Source organism: Protopterus annectens, chromosome 2.part2 (assembly GCF_019279795.1).
Source record: "Protopterus annectens isolate FY-2018-M chromosome 2.part2, PAN1.0, whole genome shotgun sequence".
NCBI lineage: Eukaryota > Metazoa > Chordata > Ceratodontiformes > Protopteridae > Protopterus > Protopterus annectens.
In genome coordinates this window covers 28,712,747-28,740,329 of record NC_056730.1, presented here as the reverse complement: position 1 = coordinate 28,740,329, position 27,583 = coordinate 28,712,747, and the positions used below count along the sequence as shown (strand labels likewise).

At 44.8% G+C, this 27,583-nt stretch overlaps 1 protein-coding gene across 4 annotated transcripts in view; it reads left to right on the top strand.

The window, feature by feature from the left end:
- TENT2 (terminal nucleotidyltransferase 2) overlaps window positions 1-25,018 on the top strand; it is a 1,237,070-nt gene extending 1,212,052 nt beyond the window's left edge. For all 4 annotated transcript variants that reach the window (XM_044063713.1, XM_044063711.1, XM_044063715.1 and 1 more), the window contains one exon: window positions 23,589-25,018. In XM_044063713.1, coding sequence (XP_043919648.1) covers window positions 23,589-23,663 — 75 coding nt within the window. In that variant the 3' untranslated portion in view covers window positions 23,664-25,018. The remainder of the gene's footprint in view (window positions 1-23,588) is intronic.
- The last annotated feature ends 2,565 nt before the right edge of the window (window positions 25,019-27,583 follow it).

The window sequence follows — 27,583 nt, the reverse complement described above, 5'->3', positions numbered from 1 at the left end:
AAAGCAATTTCAAAACAGACTATTTCTAAATGGATTGGACATTGCATCAGATTCTGTTATTCCTTTCATGGGAAGACTGTGCCAGCCTATGTCAGACCACATTCCACCAGAGCTACAGCAGCCCTGCAAGAAACTGGCGTCGGCTGATGCTTATGTACTCCAGCCGCTCTGACGTCAGAGAGAAATGCGACATCAGCCGACGTCGGACCCAGACTTTGGAATCCGGCCGACCGAGGGCTGCCTGAGGCAGGACAACCCACATGTTATGACTGCAGTTGCATGTCTATCGGACATCTACATTTATGATAGGTACAAAACTGTACTTTTACTAATGTACGGATAATATCAATAAAGTTTTTATTAAATATTTCACTGATTTCAACTGGGCTTTTTTCTGGAAATAGAGATTAGTTTTGGGTGCTGCCAGGATTTAGTAATGAGTTGACAGATTTCCAGAAAAGTCTGGAATTATTACTGTGAGTGTTTATTTGTTGAGGGAAGGTAAGTCTTTTTGTCCTAATTAATGACCTGTTTTGCTTTGTTTGTAAGTATTTTGAAGGCAGTTTCATTGGGTGGGGTCTTATCTTTTCTCCATTTGTGCCATGCTCGGTCTCTTTTAATCAGTAACACCATTGTCCCCCACCCACCCTCCCACTGATGTAGTTTTAAACTCAACTGTCTTTCTAGTTACCTGCCCCGCATGTTAATATGACCGCATATTTCCTTTCTCCTTTCGTCAGCACAACATTATCATTTTTTAAATTTATTGGCCATCCCGCTGTATTCCATAGAAACAGAATACAAAATGAACACCCCTTCCAATCCATCTTGCTCTTTTAACATTAATTGCTCTCCACTTAGATAGCTAAAGCTTAAGTTACCCCCTCTTTCATATCTGACTGCTTAGTGTACAGTGCAACTCTTAGGATATTAACCAATTTTCCATCTTACCTTTAAAATCTGCAACATCTACTCCCAAGACGAGCAGTTACTGGAGAGCCCACATTCTGCCTGTCAGTAGTCATCTTGGGATTAGTGCGTCTGTTTAGCTCGTGGTGAGAGAAGGAGCATAGGAACATTATTTCCTGGAGAGTGCTGATCACCAGAAAGCCTAATAACTGATTCGTAGGTGCCAGCTTGGAATTTTCACTTATATTTTGTTCCTGGTGAGAGAGAGAGAGAGCAGAATGCGTTGATTTCTGACTGTTTCCGATTGGCAGTGAGAGTCTGTATTTGATCTTCTTGATTGGTCTAATTGCTACTCAAGGCGTCTACCAGAAAAAGTCTACAGCAAGCCTAGAGACCCTTGCATCATCTGGGAGAAGATTGTTGATCTCCAAAGAGCTTGTGGCCTGCTTCTAATCTTGAGATTGGTGCTAGTGTTTTGCTTCTAATGTGAGAAAGAGGCAAAGGAGCATTGTATCCCAGCAGTGTGAAGCTGTGGTGAGACCAGCAGTAGCCATTCAGACAAATCTTCTCTTTCATCGTTCCTGACAAAGCTTATTTCTTTTCAGTAAGTACTGCTTGATTTGTTATTGAAATGCCTTCTACCAGCACCTACAGGACTGCATGGATCAGGCAATCCCAAACAAAACTAAGACTCTCTGTACCAAAGGCAAGCGTCCAGTCTGGTGGACCTCAGCCATAAACAAGCTCTACAACAAAAGGAGGAAGCTACTACAAGATAGAGCAAAATCCTTGAAAGGTAAGACACCTTTGATCATTATAAGTAAAAAAACTAAGAGCTCTCATAAAATCATCCAAGGCAAATTTTGAGAGAAAAATCGCCAAGGACTCTAAAGAGAATCATAAGGCCTTCTTTAGCTATGTTAGAAACGAGGAGGGAACTCCCAGATATGCTCAGAATTAGTTCAAAATGATGTGAAAATTACTGAACCTACACACATTGCCAACATACTGGCTGACAGGTTCAGTGCAAACTTCTCCCCTCCCCAAAAGGAGAGATATCTATTCCAGAGGATTGTAGCCCCCAAACATCTCCAACGCCCAGGTGAGAACTGCCCTCACTAAGGCAAAAACACAGCATCCATGGGACCGGATGGTGTCCCCGGCTGTGTGCTTCATGAACTCAACGAGGAATTAAACCCACAGTTAGGACAGCTGTTTAATCTTAGCCTCACCTCAGGATATGCACTCCAAGGAGTGGCGCACGGCACTGTGGTCCCACTTCATAAGGGCGGTGCCTCCACAGACCCTGGAAATTACCGCCCCATTAGCTTGACAAGCCTTATCTGCAAAGCCATGGAGAGGATCATAATGGAACTCATAAATAAAGACATAGGGAACTTGCAGACTTTGGATCCAACCCAGTTTGGCTTTGTCAAAGGCAGATCCTGCCTCTTAAACTTGGTTGACTTTTTCGAGACAGTCACCAAGGCCATTGACGAGGGAAAGGCAGTCCATACAGCCTACCTCGACCTGGCAAAGGCCTTCGACACAATACCCCACTCAGGTATCATCGAAAAACTCATCAGCTTGAATGTAAACCCATACATCACAAGATGGGTTGCAAACTGGCTTAGTGACAGAACCCACAGGATCAGAGTTGCTGGAGCCATGTCAGACTCAAAGCCTGTCACAAGTCGTGTCCCACAGGGCTCAGTCCTGGGTCCACTCTTGTTCGGCATCTACTTTTCTGAAGTACAAGCAAACACAGGAGGGTTATGGCTGACAAAGTTTGCAGATGACTGCAAACTGGGCGCCATAGTCGAAAACACATCTGACACAGATATCCTCCAGAAGGGCCTCACAGAAAAGGATAACTGGTGCCAGAGCCATGGCCTGAAGTTAAACGCCAAAAAATGCATAGTCATACCCTTCGGGAAAAACAAGGTTACCCCTAGCTACCATATAGGTGGCAATCCACTGAGCACAGAAAAAGTCATCAGAGATCTGGGGACCCAGGTTGACAGTAGCCTTCGCTTGACACTCATGTTGCTAAAGTAGTTAGGAAAACCTTCTATATCACCCACCTGATCATGAAGGGATTCACATCTAGATCAAGGGAGGTCATCGCCCCTGTACTCATCACTCATTAGACCTATGATTGAGTACAATGCCCGCTCGAATGTATCTGACCAGACACCTGCTGCAGCTTGAAAGGCCCCAAAAGTTCCTCACCAAAAGGATAAAGGGTCTCAAAAATATGTCTTATGCTGCCCGACTGAAAGAACTCCAGCTCTATTCAGTCTCATACCGCTTGCTTAGAGGTGACCTGTGCCTGACATATAAGGCCATGTCAAACCCAGATTTGATGAATATGCTTCACCTCAAAAAAATCTAGATCCCTCAGAACCACAAGGGCGGGAGACTTAAACCTTGACACGGTTATAAATAGAACGTGCTGGAGGGACAGATTCATCACCCAGAGACTCCCTATGCTGTGGAACAAAATCCCGGTACATGTGAGGCAGAGCACCTCTCTGGCCTTGTTCAAGAGGAATCTTGACCAATGGATGGGAGATTGCAGATATACCCCAGGGATTACTTCAGTGTCACTGCTTGACAGAGGCGCAGCAAAATGATAGGCATAGTTTTTATTCAAACTAACGGGGTGGCGAAAGCCACATAACTATGGGCTAGGCTTATAAATGCCCTTGGGCAGATAGCCTAGTATGAACCTATGAACCTATAACCTAACTTCAGAGTATCTCCCTAAATACTTCATCTACAAATCATCAGGGTGTACTTTTTAGTTTTCCCTCAAGTGGTTGGCAATGCCCTGTATAGGTGCTGACACTTTGAAATTTCACCACTACCTAGTTGCACACAGGGCAGCTAGTTTGCAGTGACAGGTATTGCCCCCAGAGTTGCAAGCCAGATTCCCGGACATCACTTTACATTTTCACTTCAACCATCTAGTCGATAAAAAAGGGTCTGTTGCCATGAATATGAATGTTGCTGGATATAGACACCCTTAAGGCAATGTAGAAATTGACTCATGTTTACTCAACACCAGTTAATTCTCAAACAAGCTGATATGGTATGTGAGGGATGTATTTACACGATGTCACTGGAGGCTAAGCTCTCACATAAAAGCACTCCTAATGTCAATTGGATTGTCAGAAGTACACATACTGCCTCCATCGCACACAGTTCAAAGCAGACGCATAGACCTGTGTAAGTTGAGGCACTTAAATATAACCTTTCTAAATCCCAAAGGCCTGCTAGATTAAGTACACTTAACAAATACCCTCAGCAGCTCCAAATGCACTCTTTCAGAACAACAACCCACATCAGTACATGAGGTGGGAGGTTGGCATAATGGTTAAGGTATTTGCCTAACAGAATGTGCAGGGTTTGATTCTCACATGGGGTAATTGCCTGGGCTAAAAATGGCCCACAGAAGCAGATAGCCTAGTACTGATCTATGAACCTACAGCCACATCTCATGGAGCCTTTACTTCTAAGCCCATAGGGCAAGCCATCACACAGTCCAACAATTTGGTCATTGGACCCTCCATTGTGAAGACACACTGATGTCTTTCTCACCAGGCTGAGTAAGGAAAATGTCATTGTCAGTTGCTTTTCAGGGGTCAGGATCTGCCAAACTATGCACCCACTCGTGTCATTGGATCACAAGTACTAGTATGACTCGGTCATAGTTCATGTGGATGTAAATGACTTGAGATGTACTGCCCTAGACTAAATGGAGAGACATTACGTAGATCTCTGAATGTGTCCCAGACTCTTATGAGCCTAGTATTGAGCAGCATTTTACCTTCCCCAAGGATGATGCCACAATATGAACAGAAGATAATTGACTTTAATAATTGTCTTAGTTTCTGGTGTCATTCTAAGGGGGTGCAGTATTTGTCAGCATGGAAGGAGATGGTCAACAGACCGCACCGCTTTGTGAAGAGTGGTCTACACCTCTCCCCTATAGACTTTTCAATATTAGCTAAAACAACATCTTTCCCCATAGTGCTTTTTTTTTTAGCAACGCCAAACTGAAAGTACTTCCAACATAGCAAATCAAAGCCAAGAAAATCTAAAGGTGTTAGTTCTCAATGCTAAGAGTCTAAACCCAAAACTCCAGTCCTTACAAGCTCTCCTCACCCTAGAGAATGGTGACATCTGTGCGATCACTGAGACATGGTTTAGAGCCACAGAGACCACACCAGCACTGCAAGGCTATAAGCCCTTCCACACATTTAGACCAGCTGCTACACATGGGCACTAAAGGTGGAGGTGTCTCGATTTGCATCCAATGTAAATATGCCTCAATACTAGTCAAACAGGACAATGCACTTGAGATTCTCCACATTCAAATCGCCATAGGCAAAATCCTATGCCACTTCCTAGCAAGCTATAGGTTTCCCTGTATGACCTAGGAAATCCGTAACATGTTGGAAGCACGCTTCATCCAACCCAATATCATATTCATGGGTGGCTTTAATTACCTCACTATTGACTGGAAATTATATATTATAGTAAAAGTACAAGCAGAAAGATGCCTAGATTTTGCAAACACAAACTCCCAGGCCAGATTGTCAATACACCAACCAGGGTGGGTGCAAACGTACTGTATCTGGTCCTCACTAGTATGATAGAGTGCTGCACACTCCCTAATGTAATGTCTTCTCTGGTAAGTTAAGGCCACTAGATGGTCTCCTTTGCAGTAAAAATAAGACCTGGAACGCTGTCTAAGTTTGCAGTGTTAGTCAAGTACTCTAAGGCTAACTTCCTACTATTAAGTGATAACCTAACCAAATGTCAAGTCCCTATATACCCTAAGAACACCGCTACGTACACAGAGCTGTTCACTGAAACCCTATACAAGCATGTACTACCCACCAGTTCAGAGCGAACTCAAAAAAAAAAAAAAACAAGCCACCCTGGTGAAATGACAACATCAGTAGGCTGTATAAAAGAAGGAAGAAAATCATGGCAAAAATTAGTAGGTGCAGCACCTGGCAGGATAAAAACATTCTCATCGAACTAAACAAACGGCTAGGGGAACAAATAAAAGTATTTGAAGAAAAATTTGCCACCCAGGCCAAGGGCAACCGCAAGGCATTCTTTAGCTCTGTCCACAACCTCAAAAGCAGTACACAATTGTGTGCAGAGCTCATTGTTAATGGAGCCACCTATACTGAGCCAGAAGATACAGCAAACCTACTTGGTTGACAAACTTTTTACCCGTCTTTCCCCATCAATCTTCCCTCAGGAAATACCATCAAGTATCACTTCCCTTGTTATCACTAAGGGACAGATCCTTAACGCTCTCTCTAAGGCCAAGAGCACTGCATCAATGAGCCCAGACAGTATCCCAGGATGCCTTCTAAATAGCATGAAACATGACCTGTCGGGCTGTCTGGGATTGCTATTTAACTGTAGCCTCTGAACAGGCCTCATGCCTGACAAAGGGAGAACAGCAACAGTCATCCCTCTGCAAAAAGGTGAACTATCTACAGCTCCTGGAAACTACAGAACCATAAGTCTCTCTTGTCTCATATGCAAAGCCATGGAAAGAATTGCCATGGAAATGATCAGTAATGACATTGGAACCCTCCAGACACTGGGCTAAACCCAGTTTGATTTTGTCAAGGGCAGGTCATGCCTACTCAACCTGGCAGACTTCTTTAAGAACATCGCCAAAGCAATGGATATGAGGGCAGAATGGTTTACAGTGCCTATCTTGACCTGGCCAAGGCATTTGACACAATACCCCACTCTCTGGCATTGTTGACAAACTCAAGAGGTTAGCTGTAAACCCTTATGTCACCCAATGAATAGCCAGCTGGCTGGCTGACAGGACCCAGGAAGTTAGAATTGGGGAATCCACTTCTACAAAGAGGCCAGTCACAAGTGGAGACCATCAAGGATGTCTCCTCAGACCTTTTTCTTTTTGGCATTTACTTCTCTGAAGTCAAGGCTAATGTCAGTGGCCTCTGGCTGACTATATTTGCAGGTTACAAATTAGGAGCAGTCATGGAATCCCCCACTGACACACATATTCTCCAAGAAGGGCTGACGCAGACAGATAACTGATGTCAGAGCCATGGACTAAAACTAAATGCCAAGGAAAGCATAATAGTATTCTTTGAGAAGTCATCCACCCCTGATAACTATCATATTGATGACATACCCTTAAGAGTACACACAGTAGTCGGGGACTTGGGGGGACACAGACAGTAAAATAACCTTTGAATGTCACATGTCTACACTAGTGAGGAAATCATTCTGTGTTCTGCAACTTATAAACAAAGGTATGGCATCTAAGTCCAAAAACGTCATTGTTCCACTGTATTCAGCATTCATCAGATATATCATTGATTACAGTGCCCCCTTTGAAATGTACCTAACCAGGCATATCCAACAAGTGGAACGCCCACAGAAATTCCTCACTAAAAGAATATAAGGTATAAGTAACATGTCCTTTGCAGACCACTTCAAGTCTCTATCCCTGTATTCTGTCTCCTACAGACTGTTGAGGGGAGATTTATGCCTGGCATACAAGGCATTTATCAGATCCCCACCCTGCTTGGACCCCTGGATATCCACAAAACAAACTGCACCAGAATTACCCAGTATAAAAACTTAAACCTTGCTTTGATATAAATAGGACCTGCTGGAAAGAGAAGTATGTATCCCAGAGAATACTCCGTCTGTAGAACAGGCTCCCCATCCATGTGAAACAGAGTTCCTCCTAACCCAATCCAAGTGTAACTTGGGTAATGGGATGAGGAACAGGAAATGTATTCCTGGTTTGGCACCTGTCTCTAATGGACACATGCAGTCTGGAAAGGTTCATCTCCCAGGCATCTGCTTGTAAATGTTTCATCTTCCAAGATCCTGCTTGTACTTATCAAGGGTACCAGAACTTGTCAGTGATTTGGGATGCATGACTAGGCTTAAAAAGGCCTTTGTGTTCATAGGTTCATACGTAGGTACTAGGCTATCTACCTAAAGGTATTTATAAGTCTAGCCAGAATGTGTTTGCTTTCGCCGCCCCCTTAAATTAGTTCCCTGTGCCTTTGTCCAGCAGAGCCACTGAAGTGATCTTCGGGGTAAACTTTGTTTCCCATCCACTCGTCAAGGTTTCTTTTGAAGAGTGTTAGTGAGGAGCTCTGGCTAATGGAGATTGAAATCTTGGTCCAAAGCATGGGAAGTCTCTGGGACAGGAATCTATCCCCCCAGCACATCCTATTTATTGTTGTAGTGAGGTTTAGATCCCCAGAGCGTGTGGCTTGAGGGGATAAGGTTTTCTTTAGGTGGAGCATGTCCATCAATTCTGGGTTGGACATGGCCTTGTATGTCAGGCAGAGATCACCTCTGAGTAGGCAGTATGCAACGGAGCACAGCTAGAGTTTCTTCAGTCAAGCTGCATAGGGCATCTGTTTGAGGCCAGTGATCCTCTTGGTGAGGTACTTCTGTGGTCTTTTCAGCTGTTGCAGGTGTCTTGTAAGGTACATCCCAAAACAGGTGTTGTACTCTATGATGGGTCTGATGAGTGATGAGTTGAGAGGTACAGTGACCTCTTTTGATCTGGATGCAAACCCTTTTTGTGATTAGGTGGGCCACGTAGAAAGATTTTCTAACCAATGTGATTTTCAAAGGAGAGATTACTATCTACTTGGGTCCCCAGATCCCTTATTACGTCTTCCGTATTTAGGGGCTACCAACTATGTGGTAGTTTGTGGGTACTTTGTTTTTTCCAAAGGGGATGTCTATGCACTTTTTGGTGTTTAGCTTGAGGCCATGATTTTGACACCAGGTATCCTTCTCAGTGAGACCCTTTTAGAGGTTGTTTTTGTCAGCCGGAGAGTCAATTATAGCCCCTAGTTTGCAGTCGTCTACAAACTTGGTCAGCCATAGTCCTCCTGTGCTTGCCTGTACCTCTGAGAAGTATATGCCGAACAGGAGGGGTCCTAAGAATGAGCCCTGGGGAATGCCAGTTGTAACCGGTTTAGAGTTGGACTTGGCTCCCGCAACTCTCACCATGTGGGTTCAGTCCATGAGCCAGTTGGCAACCCATCTTGTGACGTCGGGGTTTATGTTCAGGTTGGTGAGCTTGTCTATAATACCAGAATGGGGAATGGTGCCAAAGGCCTTTGCGAGTTCTAGGTAGGCTGTGTGTGCCACCTTTCCCAGTTCTAGGTAGGCTGTGTGTGCCACCTTTCCCTCGTCTATAGCCTTGGTAACTGTCGCAAAGAAGTCCACCAGGTTTAGGAGGCATGGTCTGCCATTAACAAAGCTGAACTGGGTAGGGTCCAACGTTTGGGGGTTCCCAGTGTCTCTGTTAATGAGTTCTATGATGATGCGCGCCATAGCCTTGCAGACCAAGCTAGTCAGGCTTGTAGGGTGATAGTTCCCGGGGTCTGTTGTGGTTCCACCTTTGTGGAGCGGAATAACCATTGCTGTGCGCCACTCTATGGGTAAGTAGCTTGTGGAGAGGTTGAGTTTGAGCAGTTTGTTTAGGTAAGGGGTTAGTTCGTCTTTGAGCTTGTGTAGAATGCAACCTGGGACACCGTCCGGTCCCATTGATGCTGTGTTTTTGGCTTTGGAGAGGGCTGTTTTAACCTGAGTGTCTGATTTCAGGGGCTGTACATTCTTCTGGTATGGTTATGGGCCCTTTTGGGGGTGGGGGGTGAAGTTTGCGCTGAACCTGTCTGCCAGGATGTTGGCGTATATTGGTCGGTTCAGTGTATTTTGTGCCATTCTGCACTAACTCCGAGCAGATCTGATCATTGCCACTTAGATTCTTGACATAGCTAAAGAATGCCTTATGGTGATCTTTGGAGTCCTTGGCAATTTTTCTTTCAAAGCTCGCCTTGGATGATTTTATGAGGGATCGTAGTTTCTTGCTAATACTGATCAGGGATGTCTTCCCTTCTTGGGATTTTACTTTCTTCTGTACTAGTTTCCTCCTCCTATTGTATTGCTTGTTTATGGCAGGAGTCCACCAGACTGGTTTCCTTTTCTTGGGGGAGTGAGTCTTGGTTTTGCTTGGGATAGCACGATCCATGCATTCTTGTAGGTGCCCATAGAATGCATTAGTAAAGGATTTTGCAGTTTGGACAGGGTTATCCTTTAGAATGGGGGCTTTGAAACTTTTTACCTCGGTCTTAAGTAACGTGAAGTTTGCTTTTGAAAAGTTTTTCACGGTGGTTTCCTTGTTCGAGGGTGGGGGCAGAATGTGGATATCCAAAGTGATTAGTTTATGGTCAGATCTAACCAGCAAGGGGTTGACCTCTGGTGTGGAACACTGGTCGCCCCTGTTGGTGATGACCAGGTCCAATATGTTGTCACCTCTGGTGGGAGTGTTGACCAGTTGATCCAGGGCGTTTGAGTTTATAAATTCTAGGAAATGTTGGGCAAGGGAGTTAGTACTTGAGTAGTTCTTCCAGTTAATGTTTGGGTAATTGAAATCACCCAATATTAGGGTGTTTGGTAGGACCTTTAAGTTTCCCAGTGTTTCCAGAAACGTGGAATGAGGGTCCTGGGACGTGGTGGGTGATCTGTAGCAAGCTACAATTTGAATTGCAGTTTTGCCCGTTGTTAGTTGCACATGGATGATCTCTGAAGCATCGTGATGTGCCACTAACCCGGAGGTGTGGGTATCCTTGATGAATATGGATACGCCCCTGCCTCTGGTATTTCGGTTCGGGTTCTGTGGTTGAAATGTATGGTATGAGTTGTAGCCTGGTAGTGCTGGGGTGCTCTCTGGAGCCTTTAGCCAGGTTCCTGTTACTGCACATATATTGATTTTCTCCATACTGAGTAGTGCTTAGAGTGCGTGCATTTTGAGGTTTAGACTTTGGCATTGACTAGCATTACCCTCAATTTTTTGTTACTTGTGCTATTTACAACAGTGGGTTTGTCTTTTGAGCCTTGCCTAAAAAAGGCACTATGGGGATGACAAGAGCCTTGGCCAGTATTTCAAAGCCTAAGGGTGACAGGTGCAGGCCATCTCTAGCAAAGCAGGGTGGCTTGTGGAGCATGTCATCCCAGGCGGACAGGCACTGGATCCCCTTTGAATGACACCAGAAACTTAGCCATTTGTTGAAATTGAGAATGTTTTTCTTTATACCATGGTATCATTCTTGGTGAGGGCAGGATGCTACTCAGGATCAGGGTCATACCGGCCTGGGCTATGTGATCAGAGAGCTCTTCCTTGTCTTTTTTCATGTAGTCGAGGGAGGTACAGCTCAGGTCATTCACACCAACATGGACAGTAACAGAGTCTTATTTGTACTAGTTCTGGAGTGACCTGAGTGCTTGTGTTATGTGGCGGATCCTGGCACCCGACAGGCAGCCAACAGTAACCTTCTCCTTATTCAGCCTAGTGAGTGGGACATCAGTGTGCCTGACTATAGAGTCATCTATTACTAGTATGTTGGGTACGATGTTCTTCATGTTTCACTGTTGCAGTCATTACATTTGGGTTATCTGCTTGCAGTAGCCCTCACTCGACCTTATTAACAAAGTCTTGGGTCCTGCATCGGTTGTTGTTTCATCTTCCATGACATCAGGTATTCAGGGGTATAAAGCATGCAGCCGACACCATTACATCAGTCTTTCTTGCCGTGTGGTGTCTGAAGCAGAAGCAGTTCACAAGTGCCGGTCAGCCGACTCCTGAAAATTTCATTTTTGAGTTTCAGAACCGAAGTCTTCAACTAAGCTAAGTACCCCGTTGGGGAAACTTTTTCTTGCTGTAATCCGACGTCCGTAAAAGTTAATAATTGTATTTCTTGTGGAAAGAAAATACCTCAAAGATTTTCATTCGTACTGCATTCCTTGCTTAGGCTCTGACCATGACGTACCTCACTGTCTGTTTTGTGCCTTATTTAAACAAAGAACTATTTGTCATCGGTTTATTTACACTTCTAAATATTTTGGTACTTAGTTCAGTTATCCAAATATGGCTTCGGTAAGCTGACATTTCGAAAAAAACGCAAAGATAAAGACAGGGACAGACCGCATAGGTCCAAAGCTGCCGGCAACGCTTCTCCTAAGCTAAGTCGTCAGTTTGCCGGTACTCAATGAGGCGCTTTCGCAGCCCCTGATACCCGCTACTTCAGATTCACAGGCCTCTACTGAGACCCATTCGGAGTCCAGTATGCCGCGAGATACTTCAGCTGTGGAACCTGCGGATGTCTCTACCTTGGATGGGTCCGGAGCTGCTGTGCAAGCACCGGTTTCTGAGGGTGTATTCAGGCCTACTGACTTGCATATTAAACCGATGCCCTCTTCTTCTTCAAGGCCTAAAACTTGATCCATGCCTAGAAAACAGACGCCCAGACAGCATGGTCATGCCTCTATGCCTAAAAAACAAATGATAAGAATGGCTGAAGACCTTGTTACTTTAATCAGGGGAAGCCACCCTTCCCCCTCTAAGAGACCTAGGACTGAGTTTGCTTATGATTCTTCTGATCAGGACTCTGAAATTTCTATTTCCTCTGATGACCAGGGTTTACCCTTATCTACCTATGAGGATTCTGATGCAGAGGACTCTATTCCCTCTGCTTCCCCTCCAGAGGATTTCTGTTTTGGTGAAACCTTGCATACTCTTAGGGAGCATTTCTGCTGGGAAAGCCAGGATTACTCTGACTCTAAAAACAGGCTCAGGGATTTTTTTTATTCCTACACCAGCATAGGCCCTTGTCTATCCCCCCTGTACTGGACATTGTTGATGCCTTTTCGGAATCTAGCTTGGCCCCTGACTCTTTACCTGCTGCTCCCAGAAAAACAGGTAGATATTACAGGGTTCCTGACTCTCACAAGTTCCTCTTTAAAAATCCTACTGCAGATCCTGAGACCATTTCATAGGGACCCAAGGGCATTAAAGCTACTTCTGCCAAAAATCCTGCCCCCTCTGATAGAGATTCCAGGGTGCTGGATAGATGGGGAAAGAGGGTATACTCTTCTGCAACCTTGGCAATTGGGGCGTTAAACTGCCAGTTTCATATGTTAAAGTATCAGCAGCATATTATTGGATTGCTTAAACAGAAAATGATGTTGATTCCGGACTGTGCTGAAAAGAAAGATTTACAGGATTTAATGCATTCTCCTGAACAAGTTGGAAAACATACTTTGCAATGTGGTTTTGATTCACTAGAGGCATCTTGCAGGGCTGCTGTCACTGGGTCTGTACTTAGAAGGTATGCTTGGCTTAAGGAGCAATCTTTGCCAGATCATGTTAAAGCTAAATTGCTGGATGCGCCCTTAAACCAAGACCGCCTGTTTGGCAACAAAGCAGGAGAAGTTCTTAAAAAGATGGAGGAAAAAGCTAAATCTATACAAACTGTTAAAGATTTCCTGCAAGTACAGCCTCCCAGATTTAGTAGGCATTGGCCCTGTAAAAAAATTGGTCCTTTCCTGCCTCTTCCAGGCCTTCTCAGTCCAGACCCAGTCCCAGCAGAACTCCCAGGCTTCAGTCCCAAGTTACTCACAGGACTAAGCAGTGGGGGGCTCCCGCTTCCAAAGCAGGGAGTGGTAAGACTCCCCCCTATGGTAAACTGTCTCGACTTAATTTTAAATCTACCAAGCCCTGCACAACTGACAGTTCCTTTAGGGAGGAAGATTGCCCGGCAGGCAACAAATTGGGAACTCGTTACCCAGGACAAATGGGTTTTAAATATAGTTTCCCAAGGATACAGATTCCTCTCTCACTCCTTACCAACCCCAAACGGTTGGCCAGATCTACTCCCAAGTCTGTGGGCAGAGGCTTAAAAGCAAATTCTCTCTCTCTCTTCAGCATCAGGGCTATTCAACCTGTTCCAGAAGAGGAAAGGGGGCAAGGTTTCTACTCAAGACTTTTCCTGGTGCCCAGAAAAGACAACTCCTGGCGTCCTGTCCTGGACCTCTCTATCCTAAACACATTTTTGGTGATCCCAAAATTCAAGATGCTAACTCTTCACCAGCTACTCTCTATGCTAGGCAAGATGCCTGGTTGGCAACACTGGATTTAAAAGAAGCCTACCTGCACATCCCAATAAGGGAATCTTGCAGAAGATACCTACACTTCAAAGCAGGTTACATGCACTATCAATTCTCTGCACTGCCCTTTGGGCTTATCTACTGCACTACTGTACCCAGTGTATTCACAAAATGCCTAGCTCCAGTCATTGCATTTTGCAAGCAAAGAAATACCCAAATATATCCATACCTGGACGATTGTCTAATTCAGGCAGAAAGCCAGGACATACTTTTGAATCATCTGGCGTTTGTAAAGAAATTGCTAACTTCTCTGGGGTACACCATAAACAAAAAGAAATTACATCTTGTACCCTGCCAACATATTATATTCCTGGGAGCAAGCTTGAATACAACTTCACAGATGGCCTTTCTCACGCCAGAAAATCAAGTTCATTTGATAGCCTACTTCAAACTACTGGCCATAAAGACCCAGCTATCTGCAAGGAAAATACTGCAAGCCCTGGGGTTCATGGCCTCCTGCATTCTTCTAATTCCATATGCAAGACTGCATATGAGGAAACTAGAGTGGTATCTAAAAAGCATATGGTGTCAACATTCTCAGGATCTAGAAGCAATGATTCCTTTCATACCTTGTCCACAGATAAGTGTTCCTTTGGTGGGCAGAGGCCTGTCACCAAAACAAGGACTGCCATTCACTCTATCCCCTGCCGCCCAAACCCTAACAACAGACGTATCAGATTGTGTATGGGGGGCTCACTTGGCAGGGAAGTGCATTCAGGGCAAATGGAACCCTGCATATCGATCAAAAAAGAAATGTTAGCTGTACAGAATGCTCCGACAACCTTCAAGGACCACATTCTTCCAGGGCAGTTAATGTTGAAGACGGACAGCACCATTGTTATGTGCTACATAAACAAGCAGGGAGAACCCACTCATAACTTCTCTGCAGACTAGCCATGGCTCTGTGGAACACAGCCTTGAGCTACCAAGTGCACCTACAGACTCAATTCCTACCAGGAAAGCTTGAATACACTGGCAGACGAACTAAGCAGAAATCTCATGGACCCACACGAGTGGAAACTGGAACAAAAGATATTCAACATGTTGAGAAACAAATGGCAGAGCCCAGATATATACCTGTTTGCCTCCCCCCAGAACTACCGATTGGAAAAATTCTGCACAAGGACTCCCCACAAGCAAGCTTGGAAAGTGGATGCCCTGTCCTTTACCTGGAAAAAACAGTTTATGCCTTTCCCTCTCTGCCTCTCCTCTCCAAGGTACTACTAAAGATCAACCAGGACAAACCAAGTCTGATACTGATTGCACCAGACTGGCCATGTCAGCACTGGTACCCCCTTTTGCGCAGTGTGTCACTGCTGGCACCATGGCACCTGCCTCAGACCCCTTCCGTGCTGTCCCCAGCAGGAGGGCCAGGTTCTGCACCCACAGCTTCAAACTCTGAACCTGGCAGCCTGGCTAATTACCTGATCTCTCTGTTACCATCCCTCAGTAAGCAAGTGTTGTATATAGTTCTGCAGGCAAGGAGGCTTAATACTAGAAAATCCTATGCTGAAAAATGAAAAAGATGCTGTTCCATGAACCAACCTCAGGGGGTGGGCACAGCGGCACCCAATTTACCTCACATTCTTCAATACTTAACTGAGATGCTGCACAAGGGCCTTTCCTTTTCCTCCATCAAAATTCATGCCTCAGCCATTTCAGCTCATTACAACACAGAACCCACCCCTCTTCTCTCATCTACTGCTGAAGCAGTTCCTCGGAGGGGCCAAAAACTTAAGACTGCCCAGGAGAGCCCCTACTCCAGCCTGGGACTTTAACTTTGTATTGGAAAAACTTACTCTACCTCCTTTTTTGCCAGCTGCAAATAGAGTTGAAATTCCTTTCTTGGAAAACAGTCTTCCTTTTAGCCATCACTTCAGCAAGAAGGGTGTCTGAATTATAGGCCCTCATGACAGTGGCGCCTTTCATCATATTTCCTGCGGACAGGGTGTCCCTCAGGACCAATCCCTCCTTTATGCTCAAGGTGGTATCCAGTGTGGCCATTAATTAGTCCATTCATTTTCCAGCCTTCTTTTCAAATCCACAGAACAAAAGGGAATGAATACTGCACTCCTTAGATGTGCACAGACAACTTAGGTTTTATCTGGACAGGACTAAACCCGTCAGGAAATCTGAACAACTGCTGGTTGCATTTGCTGCAGCGGCAGAGGGGAAGGCCATTTCAAAGTAAACCATTTCTAAATGGATAGGCCATGGCATTCATTTCTGCTATAAGCACCATGGAAAACCTACCCCACAAGGGATTAGACCACATTCAACCAGGGCTGCCTCTACCTCCACAGCCTTTCTCAGAGGTGTCCCTACCAGGGACATCCTAGAAGCTGCTCCCTGGGGTTCTGTACATACCTTCACCAAGCATTACCATTTGCCATTTTTTTCTAAATCCAGAGCTGGCTTTGCCACTGCAGTCTTGCAGGGCCTTATAGCTGGTCCTAATACTATCAAATTTCCTCCTCCCATTCTTAGCTTTGGGAATCTACTCAAATGTGATGACTGCAATAGTGAAACAGAAAGAACACAGTACAGTTGTGTACACTTACCATAAATGTAGATGTTCGAGTGTATTCACTGTTGCAGTCCTAGTTACTCTCCCTCCAGCCCCCTGACCTCTGTTGGCTATACCTCTATTCTTGCCTTCTATGCTTAAAGCTTTTTGGTGTATTTGCTTTTTTTTAGAGGTGTAACCTTGTATATATAATTGCTTCCCATTATGGGGGCACCTGACATCTAGGGCAAAAAAAACTGATGTAATGGCATCGGCTGCATGCTTTATACCCCTGAAGATGAGACAGCAACCGACGCAGGACTCAAGACTTTAATCAGGCCGACTAAGGGCAACTGCAAGCAGATAACCTTAATGTGATGACTGCAACAGTGAATACACTCGAACATCTACATTTATGTTAAGTGTACACAACTGTACATTATTTTGCCTTAAGGGTTGTAATTGCATGGCACACTGGTTTTGTGAAGTATGTGTTGGGGGGTGGAGGTTGCTTGGATGTTTGTTTCGGAGGTCTGTTGCTTTTGCAGATTTTTATTTATTGTCTCTGAATATGTATGTGAAATTGTTCAATCTCGCCGTTTGTTCTTACACACGGGTTCGGAGCCAATCCTCGGCTCCGAGTCAGCCGCATCACTAGCTCCGCATCTTCGAGAAAGCTCGAGGCACAGTAATATCCCATGATCCTCAGGTGCTAACCCTCAGATCTAGTTTGCCGCTAGCAGCAGATCGCATATGAGAGGCTCGGGCCAGTGTATTTTTTCTATATTCTTGATATATATTTCTTTTTTTTTTTACAGATTTATAGTTATATCTTAGTGTTTGAATAAATAATATAGTATAGGTGTTTTTTGTGACTGTATTTATCGGATCCATCCTCGGTGTCGGAGCCCATGGTTCCAATTCCGGAGAAACGACCACCTTCTTCGGATCGGGTCGGATCTTCGGGTCGGGGCACTGGTGCCTTTGACATCATGAGAAAGGTCTTGTGTGATCAGACACATACTTCATCAGCATCTTCGTCTTCTTCCCCAAAAGGTCCTCATTCTGCTTCTGTGCCTTCGGCTCCTACCAAGCATTGAGACCCAATGCCTCAGAAGTCCCCACAGGGCGACTCTGGTTCCTCAGATGCATCCCCAGAAGCTCCCGCTGAAGATGTTCCGAGGAAACGATTGTGCAAGAGGAGGCACATAGATTCCCCGCAGGAATCTCTCACATCTGACACCGATTTAGATGAAACAGAAGGGTCCCCACGGTCCCCCTCTGAGGATGTCTCGTTTGCAGACATTTTGGAAATCCTGAAACAAAGGGGGGACTGGCAAACCCTTACCCCTTCTGTGGATGAATCGGTCTTGTTGAAGGCATTTGGGACTCAACCTTCTACCTCCTGGTTGACTCCGCCATTTGACGATCTCATGGATCTAATAGCCCGGAGGGCTTGGGAAAAGCCCGATACAGTGGAACCAGTCCCTCGTAAGCCAAATAAATGCATGACGGCCCCCCCAGGACAAATCTTATCTTACAAAAGGGGTTCCCGTGGATACTATGGTGGTGGCGGCGGCCACTAAGAAAGAGATGTCTGAATCATCTTCCTCTGTCCATCCTCCTAATAAGGATTCTAGGAAGATGGACAGATATGGGAAGCGCATATTTAGTTCGGCGACTTTTTCTTCCGATCGCTCAACTACCTTACGCATTTCACGCGTTTACAGAGAGATCTCATTAAGGAACTGGGAGATACTCTCCAGGGAAACACAGATGCTGCTGTCGCCGAGAAAATGACAGCGTAACTTAACACCCTAAACTCCATAGTGAACTCGTCCATGAGGCTGATTTCATATGCAGCCGAAGGGTCGAGTAGAGCGGCAGCTTCAGCGATCGCCCTAAGAAGGCAATCCTGGTTGCACTTATGCTCCTTTGCAGAAGCCTTTAAGTCTTCCTTTGCCAATGCCCCCTTTGATGGTGCCTCCTTGTTTGGGCCCAAAGTAAAGGAGACTCTCACGAGGTGTGAACAAGAAGGGAAGACCCTGTCTGCCGTAGGGGTCCGTTTTTCCATCCCATCTAGACCCTACCCTAAAGGGCAACGAGGAGGAAAAATGTGGTTCCGAAAGACTCTGGGATCTTTTCAGCACACCCAATGTGACCCCCCCCCCCCCTCCAGAGGCAGAGGATGGGGAAGAAACTGAAGACGCCGCCCAGCCGGCAGAGGGGGTCTGTAAAATCAGGGCGACAGAGAGACTTTCTCTGGAAAGCCCTTCCAGCACTCCTGAGTGCAGGCCCGACTGTCCTACTCTGGAGGCAGTCGGGGGTCGCTTGGCTTTATACCCAGAGGCCTGGCTAAATCTTACATCAGATTCCTGGGTAAAAAGCATAATTACCAGAGGCTACAGCATTCCCTTCATCAAAATGCCACCCAACTCCAAAAAGCTCCCAGACGTTCCACCCAGTCTGCGAGACCAGGCAACCGTAGAGATAGGAAGGTTGCTCGAAAACAGAGTCATCCAATCAGTCCCGGCGGACCAAATAGGATCCGGAACTTACTCAAGGTTCTTTTTAGTTCCAAAGAAAACAGGGGACTGGAGGCCAATTTTAGACCTCAGCAAATTAAATACCTTCGTGAAAAAGGAAAAGTTCCGGATGGTCACGCTACAGTCAATCCTTCCCTTTCTGCAGAAGGGCGACTGGATGTGTTCTATATATCTCAAAGATGCGTACTACCATATCAAGATGCCCAGGGCGTCCAGAGATCACCTGCGCTTCCGGCTGGGAGCCAGTCTTTTCCAGTTTCGCACTCTGCCCTTTGGTCTCACCTCAGCCCCCAGGGTGTTCACCAAATGCATGGCAGTAGTAGCGTCTCACTTGAGACGAAGGGGATTCCGGGTGTTTCCTTATCTAGATGACTGGCTCCTATCCACCAACACCGAGTATCATCTTCTACAAGCCAGGGATTACACCATCAGTCTCTGCTCTTCGCTAGGCATAACAGTGAATTTTGGAAAATCTGTCTTATCGCCGTCACAGCGTATCTTATTTATAGGAGCACAGCTAGACATCTCCCTGGCTCAAGTTACTCTCCCCCCACCAAGAGTGTCAGACCTCAGACATCAAATTTCGGTCCTTCTCCAGAGCAAGAGAGTCCCTGCACGACAAATATTAAGAGTACTAGGCTTGATGGCAGCCTCCCTTATTGTAGTTCCCGTAGGGAGGATGCATATGAGGATTCTTCAATGGATGCTATTCGCCTAGTGGTCGTATCGACAACTTCCACTGTCTCACGAAATCTTGATCACGAATTTTTGCAAGAAGGATCTCTTATGGTGGATACACAGTCAAGATCTAACACTAGGACGACCGTTTGTATTACCCAGTCCGGTAGCAACTCTAACCACGGACGCTTCCCTGCTAGGGTGGGGGGGATTCTTTCAGGGACAAACAGTCCAAGGTCAATGGTCCAACTTGGAGTACAATCTGCACATCAGTGTTCTAGAGCTGAGGGCAGTGTTTCTAGCGTTACAACACTTTCACAAGTCCTTACCTCAGGGAACAGTGACAGTTCAGACAGACAACATGTCAGTGGTCTGGTACATAAACAAGCAAGGGGGAACCAGATCTCACCCGTTATGCAGAGAGGCCCTCAGAATTTGGCAATGGGCAAAGTCCACTGGACGCTTTCTGATAGCAATGCACATCCCGGTGACTTCCAACGTAATCGCGGACAGGTTGAGCAGAGCCATCCTGTTCCCTCACGAGTGGTCCCTCAAACCTCAAGTGGCGGAAGAGATCTTCCGCAGATGGGGCCAGCCTTGCTGCGACCTGTTTGCATCCTCATTGAATGCCAAATGCAGAAGCTACTTTGCCCTGTTACCCCCTCCAGGGGGTGTCCCCAGGGACGCACTGGTACACGATTGGCCCCCGGGTCTCCTTTACCCTTTTCCTCCTGTTCCGCTAATTCTCAGGTTTTTGCAGAAAGCCAAACGTCTGGACAGGACCATAATACTGATAGCCCCATTCTGGCCTCGACAAATCTGGTTTCCCTTCCTTTAATCTTATCAAGTGGAGGAATCATGGATGCTGGACCCGGAGCCAGACCTGTTGACACATTCGTCGGGAGTTCCTCACACCTTCCTCAAGTCCCTCAAACTGACAGCTTGGCTGCTCCGCTTCCCAACTTAGCCAGGTCGGAGTTACTATCCCCTGCAGTACAACAAATTATTGTATCTTCTCACAAACCATCTACAAGGAAATTGCACAACAGCAAATGGAACTGCTTTTGACTGGGCCTCCAAACAAGGTATAGATCCATTCGGGGCTCCAGTACACAAGATACTAGATTTTCTTACCACACTTTTTCAAGAAGGAGCATCAACGTCCACGATAAGGGTTCAACTGGCGGCTATATCCAATTTTCATATTGGCCGTGAAGATGATTCTCTTATGTCCCACAGGCTTTGTCAAGCCTTCATGAAAGGTACCTTTCACCTCCGTCCCCCCTTTCGTAATCCAGTAGCCCCTTGGAATCTTAATCTCATGCTGTCACAACTCATGTTGCCCCCATTTGAACCAGCAGCCACAACTCCATTAAAATTTCTTTCGTGGAAAACACTTTTTCTGGTTGCCATCACTTCTGCCAGGAGAGTTTCAGAGTTGCAGGCTCTATCTATCCGACCCCCGTACATGATTTTTCATCCAGATAGAGTAACCTTGCGCACCAATCCGTCCTTCCTTCCGAAGGTTTGTTCGATTCAAAACATCAATCAGTCTATCGAACTACCTACCTTCTTTAAAAACCATTCCAGTAAGTTAGAATACACACCGATTTAGATGAAACAAATTGGACGTTCACAGGCAACTGAGATTTTACTTACATAGGACAAAAGAGTACAGAAAGTCAGACCAACTATTTGTCTCATATGCTGACCAAAGGAAAGGACAGGCAGTAACGAAAGTTACCATATCCAAATGGCTCTCAGATTGCATAAATTTTGTATATGCTGAATCGAAACAGCAACTCCCTTTCAAACCCAGAGCTCATTCTATAAGGGCGATCGCTATCTCTTCAGCCCATACCGCTCGTTTGCCTTTAGATACCATTTGTGCAGTGGCAACTTGGGCAAAACCACATACTTTTATCGCCCACTATAAACTAGACAAAAGCTCCAGGGACAGGGTGACGTTTGGTTCCACTGTATTCGGGAATGTTCTCCCTTGAGCCACCCAGGAAAAAGGAGCTAGGGACGCTACCCGTGTGTAAGAAAAACGGCGAGATTGAACAATTTCACATTAAGAAGTTATGTTCTTACCATAACGTTCCATGTGAATTGTTCATCTCGCCTTTGTTCTTACATTCCCCCCCCCTCCATCCCCCGTCCTGCGGTCTGGGAGAACGGGTTCAACTGAATTCCTTTTCAGCCTTTTCTAGATATTGTTAGCATATTATTGTACATTAGTAATGGCATCTTTTCTCCTCTATTTGAGGGCAGGGTTCCAGACACTGTCTAGTATCTGTTTATAAGTGTTCAAGACACAGTTCTAAAGGGATTCTTCTGGTATAGCAAACTCGATCTGAGGGTTAGCACCTGAGGATCATGGGATATTACTGTGCCTCGAGCTTTCTCGAAGATGCGGAGCTAGTGATGCGGCCGACTTGGAGCCGAGGATCAGCTCCGAACCCGTGTGTAAGAACAAAGGCGAGATGAACAATTCACATGGAACGTTATGGTAAGAACATAACTTCTTATTTCCTGTATTTATGCGTTTTTTTTTTGCCGGAGAGACTGGTGGTGTGATGCAAGTATTTCCCTTCTCCTCTTGACTGTCTGATCCAGTCATTGGTTGAGAGAACTTAGCCTCCAGTCTGGCTGTATAATTGCATCTCTCGCATGTATTAGTGTTTGGTGGTAGGAGGAGAGAGGGTTGTCTGTGTACATGAGGCAGTTGTAACATTAGCCTAGTAAGCACCTATGAACCTGTTCTCCAGGGGCTCCTGGACTCTTCTCCTTCCACCTCCCACATGTTGTAAGTTAGGGTAATCTACTCATGAAGGGAAGGCTAGTGCAACAGTGATCAGTATGATGAACATAGTACTGTTTAGTAAGTGAACTTATTATAACAGTAGATGTTTGATCAGTATCAGTGTTGAAGTAGCCCCTCTCTCCCTCCAGCCTACCCTTTTTTTTTGGTGTGTTGTTTATGCCATGGTTTGCATACATCTGTTTGTTGTTTCTAGCATTGTCCTTTCAGGGCTCAACCTCCCTCTGTGTTGGCATGAAAGATTTGAGGGGCTTGGCACAGAAACCTTTGTAGTCAGACTAGCTCAACGCTAGCTAACAGTTTGGGTGCATGGAAGATATCCTGAATCTTTGGAAGCTGGGCAGCTGTAACCCATATGGCCAAGACTGTTGCAGCAGTGATCTTTCAAATGCCTACTTTCAGGCTAAATTTACTTGTAGAACTGTACTTTGCCTACATAGCTGCACTTTCCCAAACGCCTGTAATGCAGGCTTATACACTGTTTGCACACACGCTGAAGTAGTACAGACAGTTAATTCAGCAGTTTGCCAAGATGACCGGGAACCCTTATAGGTAATAAGAATGAGAACTCTACGCACAGTTGCGACTCTTACAAAGCTGTTTCCCATATGTCTTATGTCTGTTTCTTTCCATGGTGCAGCAGTTAGCGTTGTCACCTCACAGCAAGTTCTCCAGTTTGATTCTTGGCTCAAACACCTTCTGTGCAGAGTCTGCATGTCCTCCCTGTGGTCGAATGTGTATCAAAGACATGCAGATAGGTGCGTGTGTGCCTTCTGTGAAGGTTGGGCACCGAGCTGGCAACTTGACACCGTAAAAACACCACTGCCAATCAATTTGCGGACCGGTGATCCACTGTGGTGACCCCTAACTGGGAAAAAGCCGAAAGACATTGGTGTTTCTTTCTCAGTATCTCAAAGGTTGTATTTCAAGAATATAGCTCGGTGAAGTTGATTTTCTTCAAATTTGCTCTTGAAAAATAAAGTTTGTATATTCTGTTGTAGTTTTTCAGTCAACGTACATTTGCAGGAATGACTTGCATTTTCACTAATATGCTTTCTTAATTTTCTAGTCATATGAAAAAATACGCAATAACAAAGACTTGAACGTCATTTTACCAGTGAGATCTGCAATTCAACGGAGGTAACCAGCAGCCACCTGTTTTGGATTCCTTGGTCGCAAAGGATGCCATCATGTTAGGATTCTTCTTGGTTAATTTCATCTTTTCTTGTTTGTTTCATACTTTTTTTTTTATATAAGTTGTCCAAGTAGTAATCAATTGGCCTGTATATTTTCATTAAATTCATTGCAAAATCACCTGTGAAGTTAACTCTATGATCCATCCTGTATTAATCCATTATGTGTTGGATTAAATTTCTTGAAAATGTAAAGACCTGGAAAGTTATCTTTTAAAGGCTGTGTGAACTCCGAGAAGCAGTAATGATTGTACAAAAAGAAAAAAAAAATCAGCATTGTTTTGGTGGTATATTCATTGCACTGATAAGCGTGCAAATGCAAAGCTGAATGACATATCTACATACCTCTCTTTTTTCTAAACTTCAGTTGCAACACTAGCCTTTAAAAGTCATAACGGGGTCAGAAAGAGAGGCACTTTCTTAGTTTTTGGAGTAGGTTTTCAAATACTTACATCCCATATAAGTTGTAAGGACTCTTTTTATAGGCTTATTTCATTTATTTAAAATGTTTGTACCCTTATCAGGTCTAACTTTGTGAAGAAAATCTGAAAATACCTGTAAATATTAAACAGGATTGTTTTACACCGCTATGCATCTGACTTGGCACATTTCATCTGTTTCCTATCAGCAGGTTAATTAATAGGACACATTGTTGATCTTCAGAGGATCTCCGTGGGATGAATTTCCTACTGAATTTTTGAATCTTAAATTTTGTGATTTTAATCTGACTTCATGGTTTAAAAGGGTTGATGTCCCTGCAACACTTGTCACCTGTAATAGTACTTCTTGTGGTCACTTTGTTAGACTTGTCAAAGTAACCCAGAGTGCACAATGACTCCATTAAAAGTATGCTAGAATGCATACCAGCTCATCTAAATACTGCTAAGCATTAAGAGGGATTGTGACATTTGCCTTTTACTTTGCATGGTATGTTTCACATGGCCAGTATACTGGCTGTGGCAGTTGATTTTTGAGCTGCTAATCAAAACTGTTTGCCCAGAATTATGTAAATAAATGTGTTTGTTCATCAGTTACATGTGATGGAATTGAACATATTTGAACTGCCCTTTCTGAAAATGGAGCATTTAGAAGTGAAACTTCTGATGTCAAAAAAGGTAAATCTGCTGCAGAACAGCATGTGCCTCTAATCTGACACTGCCATCCTGTGTGTCCTAACCTTTAAAAATCTACATTTCAGTGTTAGCTTGTCAGGAAGGTGTTGCTACTTTTTGTCAAAAATTTCTTTTGGGTATTTTATTTTGTATGGTGTCTTAACAGAATAAAATTTATGTATAAAAATCTTTAATACCTGGTTTTAGTCATTTTATTGTATTACTGTGCTTTTGATTTCAGGTCTCGGACATTCTTTAAATCTTGTCTATGTTCTGACGCTTTGGTAGGCTTCATTGTATAGATTCCATTTTTTTTTTCTGTTGCCACATTGGTTTTGTTAAGGTATAAGCAAGATGTTTTTCGTGTTTCACTGTTGCAGTCATCACACTTGGGTTATCTGCTTGCAGGTAGCCCTCAGTCAGCCCAAATACCAGAGTCTTGGGATTTCTGCGTCTGATGTTGTCGCTTCTTCCATGACATCAGGTCGTCAGGGGTATAAAACATGCAGTCGACGCCATTACATCAGCTTTTCTTGCCATGTGGTAGCCCGAAGCAGAAGCAGTACACATGTGCCGGTCAGCTGCTTCCTGAAATTTTTGTTTTTCGAGTTTCAAACCTGAAGTCATCTAAAGCTAAGTACCCCATTGGGGATCCTTTTTTCTTGCTTTAACTGATGTCAGAAAAAGTTAACAATTGTCTTGCCCGAGGAAAGCAAATACCTCACAGAGATTTTCATTCTTACTGCGTCACCTGTTTAGGCCCAGACTATGACGTCCCTCGCCGTCGGTTTTGTGCCTTGTTCAACGCCCGAACTATTCGTCGGGCTATTTTTGTCGCTAAATTTTCGCTGTCGTTCACCGTATTCCGAAATGGCTTCGATAAGCCATCCAACTGCCTATCCTCCGAAAAAAATGCAAGGATAAAGACAGAGACCGCATAGGCCCAAAACTGCCGACAACACTTCCGTTAAGCTAGTCGCCAGTCCGCCGGTACTCATTGAGGCGCTTTCACAGCCCCTGTTACTCGCTTCTACAGATTTGCAGGCTCTACTGAGACCCTTTCGCTGTCCAGTATTCCGTGCAATACTTCTTCGACTATGCAACCTGCGGATGTCTCTACCTTGGATGGGTCTTGAGCTGCTGTGCAGGCACCGGCTTCTGAAGGTGTATTCAGACCTTCCGATGTTCGTATCAAACAGAGTACTTTGTTAATGACTAAAACTACCGAATTTATAAGGCCCAGAGTTCGCACTACGCCTAGGAAACAGACAACAAAAGCACATTCTCAAGCTCCCATGCCACAGAAACAAATGCTTAGAATGGCTAAAGATCTTATTACTTTAATTAAGGGAAGCCAGCCTTCCCCCTCTAAAAGACAAAGAGTTGATTTTCCTTCTGATTCTACAGACCCATGAGTCCGATGACTCTGACCCCTGTGATTACCAGAACATACCCTTATCTACCTATGAGGACTCCGATGCAGAGGATTCCATTCCCTCTGCCTCCCCCCAGAGGACTTTTCTTCTGATGAAACCTTGCATACACTAAGAGAACATTTCCGCTGGGAATACCAGGACTACCCACAGTCCAAAAAGAGACTCGGGGAATTTTTTAGACTTGCCTCAGCATAGGCCTCTAGCTAATACCCCCTGTTGCATATTGTAGATTGTCTTCATTGAATCCAGTCTTACCCCTGATACTTTACCACCAGCTCCTAGAAAGCCTGACAGGTACTACAGAGTTACCTGACTCTCACAAATTTCTCTTTAAAAATCCCACTGCAGATCCAGAGACCATTTCCCAGGGACCTAAATATATTAAGGGTACTAGAGCCAAAAACCCTACCCCTTCGGGCAGGGATTCTAGGGTTTTAGACAGATGGGGTAATAAGGTATATACCTCTGCAACTGTTACCATCAGGGCTTTAAATTGCCAGTTTCACATGCTGAAGTACCAACAGCATATTATGGAACAAATTAAACAAAAAATGTTGTTGAATCGTGATTGTGCAGAAAATAGACTTATGAGAGTTAATGCATTTGGCAAACCAAGTTGGTAAACATACTTTGCAGTGTGGTTTTGATGCCTTAGAAGCATCTTGCAGGGCTGCTGTCACTGGATCTGTTCTGAGAAGGGATGCTTGGCTGAAGGAACATATCTTGCCAGACCATGTCAAAGCAAAATTACTAGATGCTCCATTAAACCAAGAATGTTTGGCTCAAAAGCAGATGTTCTTAAAAAGATGGAGGAAAAAGCTAAATCTATGCAAACTGTTAAAGATTTTTTACAGGTACAGCCACCTAGATTCAGTAGGCATTGGCCTTAAAAAAAAAAATGGTCCTTTCCAGTCCATCCCAGACCTTCTCAGTCCAAACCCAGGGGCAACAGACCACAAAAACTGCAGTCTCAGGGTATGCACAAATCTAAACAATGGAGTGCTCCCTCCTCAAAAACAGGGAGTGGTAAGCCACCCCCTTATGGAAAAAGTTCACAATGACTTGTCCTTCAATCTTCCCAGGCATGACCAAGTACTTGCACCCCTAGGAGGAAAACTCACCCTGCATGCAAAAAACTGGGAGTATATTACCCAGGACCGATGGGCCTTAAACATTGTATCCTAGGGATACAGATTCTACTTCCACTCACTGCCAACCCCAAGTGGATTGCCAGACCTTCCTTCAAATCAGTGGCAGAGGCCCAAAAACAAGTACTTTCTTTTCTCAGTATCAGGGCTGTTCAGCCTGTTCCAAGAGAGCAAA